At 38.4% G+C, this 7,181-nt stretch overlaps 1 protein-coding gene across 3 annotated transcripts in view; it reads right to left on the bottom strand.

The window, feature by feature from the left end:
- Nucleotides 1-2,845: 2,845 nt before the first annotated feature.
- Nucleotides 2,846-7,181, bottom strand: part of IPO11 (importin 11) — a 76,142-nt gene continuing 71,806 nt past the window's right edge. For all 3 annotated transcript variants that reach the window (XM_041414670.1, XM_041414669.1, XM_041414671.1), the window contains one exon: nt 2,846-3,161. In XM_041414670.1, the coding sequence (XP_041270604.1) occupies nt 2,997-3,161 (165 nt within the window). In that variant the 3' untranslated portion in view covers nt 2,846-2,996. The remainder of the gene's footprint in view (nt 3,162-7,181) is intronic.

The following is a 7,181-nucleotide window of genomic DNA, read 5'->3' as shown; positions in this document are numbered from 1 at the left end:
TCCAGTTGTATTTTTCATGAGACAAGCACCTCAGCTATTAAATAGAAATAAGTTACAGCTTGGATAAACTCAGTTTCTAAAGCTGAAAAAGATTTAACAGATTGCAAAGACAGCACGTGTGTTATTAACACTTCAGTTAGGCCAGGGGCCTAAAAAATGGTCATCATTGATACACCAAAGCTAATGTTTTGAAGACAGAAGCAGCAGAATTAGTCCTCTCATTTAACTCTTATCAGAAGCAGAAAACTTTTCTTATCAGAAGGTTTTTCTTCACCTTAATCATTGCCTTTTCTGAAAAGTAAACTCATAGCATTTTTAAGTATTCAGTATGCCGTAGGAAAAAATATATCCCAATAAAAATTTTGTCTTGAAAATAAAAACCTAGAAAACAAGACAACCCAAGATCCTTCTTCACAAGAATTTCAGAAACTGTAGTTATTGCTTTGGCGTCATGCTAATTGCTATATTTGGTTTCTGTTCTTTCCCTAAATATTAGAGTTAAAAATTTCACCATAAAATTGAAAAAGGGGTATAGCTTGCTGCAGTCCTAATCCATACTCTTCCAGTGAAAATTTAATCCTGTGTGTAAGGGTTTAATATATAATGATAGTATGTGATAGTTTTTCTGCTGTTTCAAGATTAAATTTCTCCACTTTGAGTACTAGATGCACTGGCTGCAGATGGGCACTTGTTTGGCATTGTGCTCATTGACAATGGTCGTCATATAAACAGTTACGATAATGATGATCGTTTTCAATTTTAGTCCAAGCCTCAGAAAAATCTTCCAAGATCACAAGCCAAACACCTAGTAACAAATTTAACTTGTTCCCTAATGCATATGAAAATGAACACATGCAGTTGTACAGAGACGTTACTCAGAAAGTTAATCACAACTCCCTGAGCTGTTATTAGCTGAAAGTAGGTCCATCATTCTTGGCAGGGTCTCAGCCACCATCATGCATTAACATAAACGCAGTTCACACCCCAGCACATGAGGCAGTGGGGGTGGAGTTGCTCTGAGAATGATGCAGGCAGGCAGGCCTGCCTCAGCCACGATGACAGAGCTGACCTGTGAGATGCTGCACGGGGAGCTGGGTGGCTTGGCTACACGGCAGAGAGCAGCCTCCAGGCAGGGCTGGACCTGCCTCCCTCTGAAACTTCAGGGAGCACTCTTTGGCACTGCACAGGGCATTCTGCAGAACGGTGGAAGGGCAGTACTGCTTGCTGCCAGGACGTCTTTCTGTACACCAAGCCATCATGCCAGGTGGGGTCAAAGCTAGCAAAGGTGACCAGATCTGCACAGATTTTTACTGAGCTGAAAGTTTAGTGTCTGTAGATTAACTGTGCAACAAATCCAAACTTAGCCAAAAGCTGGCAGGTTCCAGTAATTGTGGTTCACAACTGAATGGGACCATCAGCACACTGTCTCCTCCCTTGCAAGTACCAAATGTAACCAGATAAACGTCTTAATTATGAGATGGTGATGGTGGATGATTGAGGAAATGATATACACATAACACACAAACAAAGAGTAGCAATTCTCCTGGCAATCCTCCCTATCCCACGGAAAAATGGCAGGAAACAATGAGCTGAGTTCTCACACAACTACTCCTGACAGATGATGGCAGCAGGGGACAGGGGAGGTTTTGCATTTAGAACTGTGAGAGCCCAAACAGTCTCTAACACTAATGCCAAAGAAGGAGCGAAAGATAAACCTTCCTCTACAAACAGAGGGAAGGTTTCAAAAGAGATTACTCCCCAAAAGATCTGTAAAAAAGGCTCATATTTTTTAAAGCATCTGGTAATCTAGTAAGATTATCAGAAGCTTGTAGGTGTCTTTAAACAGCTAATCCCCTCTGGAAAAAAAATATCTAATTTAATAGCTGAATCACCCCTTAGTGAGGTAAAGTTAATTTCAACTTTAAAGATGGAAGATCAGTACTTAAAAGGAAAAATCTGAAAATGTAAATCAGAATTTTCTTCCTGTTTCCACCTGCAAGGTACAAAAGACAAAGGCACATAGAAAGGAGGAGCTTTACCCTGCAGGTAACCAATAAATAATGAAAGTGAGCCCCTTGTTTGGAAATAATTGCTGTGACCATTTTGGCTTAAACATTTTAGCAACAATTCTGAAGTATCCTCATGACATGCCTTTGATGAAAAAACACAAAATATTCAGATACTGTATATGGTAATCTTAAGCAGTCCAGGTACAGCCACAAGTTAACTAGAATTAATTGCTCATCTACCTCTGGCGAGTTTCTCTGTGTTACGACAGCTAAAAACGCAATAGAAGGAACTCAAGAAATTATTTTTTTGGTAATAAAGAAAACTTGGTGATAAAAATGAAAACTCACATCTTCAGACAGAAGCATATACTGATGTTCTCCAAGAATTCAAATACAATTTAAGTGTTACAATCAAAGTTTCTTTTTCTCTGAGACAATTCAAATGGGAATTATTTTTCTCTCATGATGGAATATTTCTGTTTACAGTCTTACAGCTTTCCTAAATCCTTCTGTTTGTAAGGTTGAACAGCCAGTCTAAAAAGAGCAGTAGGAAGGGAAAAAGTTACAGATCAACAGTATTAAAGGAAGCAGCTCCTGATACTGAATTTTAGTGCTGAATTAACAGATGCTTCCCTTTAATATACCTTAGTAAGTTCCTTCAGACCGCTGACTTTACGACATACCTTTGTGAACCAAAAGCATGGTTAAGGGTACCAAAAAATGGTACTATCTAGGGCAGCATATGCCATGTTAGGAATCATGGAAATGTTAGCTTAATGACAGAAACCTTAATTAACCTTTTATCATTAAAAAATCCCCAAAAAAACGAGCACAGCTTAGGAGTAACAGCAGAAACTTTTTTTTATTATTTTGTCACAGGTTATTTTCACCTTTCATTAGACTCATCCATACAAGACTGAATGCTAGAGTTCTTTCATTTTATTTCTGAAATAGAAATTTGTCATAGAAAATCTTTTTTCTGCATATTTAGAAGCCTTGTAAAAATTCTTGTAGTTGGGCAACTATTTCTGTATCCACTGTTTCCATAAGGGCGTGAAAACCTTGTTCTCCCAGTAACTCCTGCTGTGCCTTTAACTTCTCATAGATGAACTGCTGCAGGGACACAGTGTGTACTGGGTCCTTCAGTGCAAGCTGTGGAAAACATGCAAAATAAAAATATATAACAATGCAAAAAAATACTCTATGACTTATGCATTTTGATTATAACCTCAGCTCAAGAAAGGAACCTACTTTTATTTTCTTTGTACTTACTTGAGAAACAAGAGGAAACACTTGTGCAAAACAAAGATCAAATTAATTATTATCAAGGCAGATATCAGTTTTAAACTATTTGAAATGGTGTCAAATCATGAGTCTTACACTTTGCTCTAAGGTTTAATGCTTCTACAAGATAAAATAATTTCAAAGCTACTTTATTATTTACTGCTGAATGAGGTTCCTGTAACTCCTAAAAATAACATCAGATCTTACCAAGGACTTTATAGTGATGGCATGCACAATGGTTCAGCTTTATTTTATTAGTAAGAAAACAAAACACCAAAAAAGTCTAACTTGTTTAGACTATATAACAAACAAACTGTCCATATGTATAAAGAATAGCCACAACTTCAGTACTGATACCTAAAGACCTCATAAATCCAGCTGGATTATACAATTTTCTTTTGGGCAGCGAAGGACAGGATATTTGTCACTATTTTCCCACATGAGCTGCCTTTTAATAGCAGAAATAGGTAAAAGAAGAGGCTACACTGACAGGGGATGTATTGCTAATTTTAGTGAAAGCAGACACATGGGCAGGCTCAGGGCATTGACAGTCATGCCACATTTGTCCCTCAGTTGACCAGGCTGGATGGAAGGGGATGGGAGATGAGGACACCTGATGCTTGCTGTATCATAAAGAAGTAGGATGTTGAAATCAATGGCAATTAATGCAGACCTGTGATCTGTTCATCTCAGTGTCAAACCCAAACAACACTACTGTTTATGCTGGAAGGTAAACTATATAAACTATTTTCAAAGTAAGACTTGATAATTTTATTACCATAACGCTCTTCAGAAAGGGGAAGTAATTGCAGTAACAGTTTGGTACTCTGTAGGAGTTTTTTTTTTCAGTAAATGTAACTTGAATCTGTAGAATATAAGAATTTTCCAACAAAATTTCTAAATCATAACTACTCCAATCAATATTTGTCAAAGTTAGTAGCATTTTTTCCTGCCTTGCCAAGCAAAGAATCTATCAGTTTCTGAATGATTTGCATTTGTTCAATTAAAACTGTAATTTGGGACATATAATGCATTTATAGTTAGTTTCTCTAAGTTCATAGCTCTGAACAGTCATGTATAAAATTACCCTAGGGAAGTTTGCACAGAGAAACAGGTATTTATATGCAAGTGTTCTCATCCTTGTGACCCTGACCAAAGCCACTCAATCATACTCTCCACAACTGCGACAGGAGAGAAAATATAATGAAAGGCTTATGGGCTGAGGTAAGATCAGACAAGACCACTCACCAGTTTCTCTCATAAGGAAAACAGATTTCACTCCAAGAAATTATTTTACCACCAACCAGGGTAGAGTAATGAGAAATGAAACAATCTTGAAACACCTTCCTTCTTCCTGGGCTCAGCTTTAACCCTAAATTCTCTACCTCCTCTGGAGCAGGTGGAGAGAGAAGGAAATGGAGATTGCAGTCATTTTAGTCCATGTTGTCTGTGGTGCTACTTCCTCCTCACACTCTCACCCTCCTCCATCAGGGGGTCCCACCCACAGGAGACAGTACTCCATGAACTTTTCCCACGAGTGCATCCATAGGTTGCAGTCTATCACTGCAGTCCTTCACTAACTCTTCCAGTGCAGATCCCTTTTTTTCCATATGGTGCAGTCCTTCAGGAACAGGCTGTTCCAGTGTGGGCTCCTCTCTCCATATGGCCACAGGTGACAGACAGGAGCCAACTCCAGTGTCGGCTTCCCTTAGGGTCAGACTCCTTCAGGCATCCACCTGCTCCAACATGGGCTGCAGTTGGATCTCTGCATCCCCAGGGACCTCCATGGGCTGCAGGGTCACAGCTGCCTCACCATGGTCTTCACCAGGGGCTGCAGGAGAACCTCAGCTCTGGCACCTGAAGCACCTTCCCCCATTCCTCTCTCACTGACCTCAGTGTCTGCAGATCTGTTGCTCTCACATATCTCACTGCTCCCTGGCCGCCTCACTATTCAAAGCAGCACTTGAAGCCGGTAGAGACTTCTATAGTATGATTAATGATCAAGTATGATGCTGCTAGAAGCATCATCTACCATCTGTTAAGTCAAATGCAACTTAAGAGTCTTCAGACTTAATTAAGAAGTTAATACACTAACTTGTTTTCATTCAGATAGCCACATCTAAAGTATTTCAAGTAAATAAAAGAGTTTCCTGCAACAACAAGAAGTTAATTTTCTTTTGTTCTACTTTTTTCAGAAACTTGTATTCAGAACTAACAAAACAAATTAAATAGTTTGATATAATGAGTTTGTCAACAATATTCGACAGACAGCTGCAGTCTTCACTGAGTAAGCAAACAAAATCTTAAGTTTGGACAAACAGGAAGCATAGTTGGCAAAGGACTATACATTAAGTATGCATGCTGAGTTCCTAGGTGTGTGGCCATAGCTGTTTCATTGAAATGTGCCCAATTCTGATAAGACAAAACAAATCTATTTTCCAGTTAAACACTAGTAAATTCCAACAGCTTAGTCAAAATAGCTACAGACAGGAAACAAAAATTTGGCAAGTAATTGATTATTGAAATGTGCTTTATGATGCTCAGTGAGAACATGGATTTGACTACTTTTTCAATGTTGTTACTTTACAAATTCATCTTGAAACTGGCTGGACTGAAGAAACCAATCTTCCACCTCACTGGCTGTAAACACGGGCTTGAAGCAGACAAACAGTTCAGAGATTTTGCTGATTCCCTTTAGGTTGCTCTTGATTTTCTGATCACATTATATATTTATTCCCTCTTTTACTTTACCAGTGATACCAGCTACAACAGTTTCCTAAGTTTCATGTGAGTGTGTGCACTGGTGCTCCTACAGAGAGGAAGAAACTTCCATCACACGTAGGTAGGAATGGGCCCAGCTAATGTTTTGTTTTTAATCCAGTTTCTAAAATCAAATGCTGTGCTTTTGAAGACATGATTAACAATTCTGATTATTATCTGACATTTCTACTACTAGTGACCTGCCCAAAGGACCTGTACAATTTTGAAGTAAATAGCCAAGTGTCATGTCTCGATTTCTGCACCATCTGCAAAGCTATATATCAAGCTATTTCAGTTGGGATTCAGAATGAATTTATAGCAAACATTCATAACAACTAGAGTGCACTTGCTTTCACAGCTGCAAGAAATTACATTAAAAAGAGTAAGAATACAGTGTGTACTGAAGTTAGCTGAAAAAATGACAGCGTAGAAGGCTTAAGTCAGAAATATATCAGGAAAAATTAACTAAATATAAGAATGAGAAGACTAAAATAGGTGGCTATTCTTACAGAGAAGGCTTGAATGGAGAAAAAAAAAGTATCTCCATAATGCTTAGGAATCTAAAAAACACAGCAACCATGGAAATAGTTCAATTTAGACTGTGAGATTCAAAACGAAAATGAAGCTTTGACATTCACGTATGATAATTTATTCTTCGTAAACTTTGCAAGAAAACAAAGGCTGAAGATGTGTTTAAGCTTAATGTTAAAGAGAAGACGAGGAACAAAGCGCAAGCAAATCCTTAGGGAAAAAAGGAAAGTGATATGCAAAGGAACATAGATGTAAGGGAAGATAGATGCAAGGGAAGTAAATCAAGACCTTTGATTTGGTCCTAGTAGTTTGGTGACGCTCCTCCTTCTACAAGCACATTTGTCATTATTCAAGTGACCACCGACGTTGTATTGCATGTGGCCCCAGAACAGTTCCCCCACTGTAACTGTGACATTGGCAGCACATTGCTATGTTGTGTGGTTTGATGATACAGCACAATTCAATGTGCCCTGCTTTTCATTTTGCCTGACAGCCACTCTGACGGTAGTCCATTACAAATCTAACAAGTCTAAATTCCTCAACACATATCCAAACTATTGAAGTTAATCTGCAACAGAAAAATTAAGGTCTGACACA

The sequence above is a fragment of the Onychostruthus taczanowskii genome, unplaced genomic scaffold (genome assembly GCF_017590055.1).
Source record: "Onychostruthus taczanowskii isolate IOZ18803 unplaced genomic scaffold, ASM1759005v1 scaffold46, whole genome shotgun sequence".
NCBI lineage: Eukaryota > Metazoa > Chordata > Aves > Passeriformes > Passeridae > Onychostruthus > Onychostruthus taczanowskii.
This window is presented reverse-complemented; position numbering and strand designations above follow the sequence as displayed.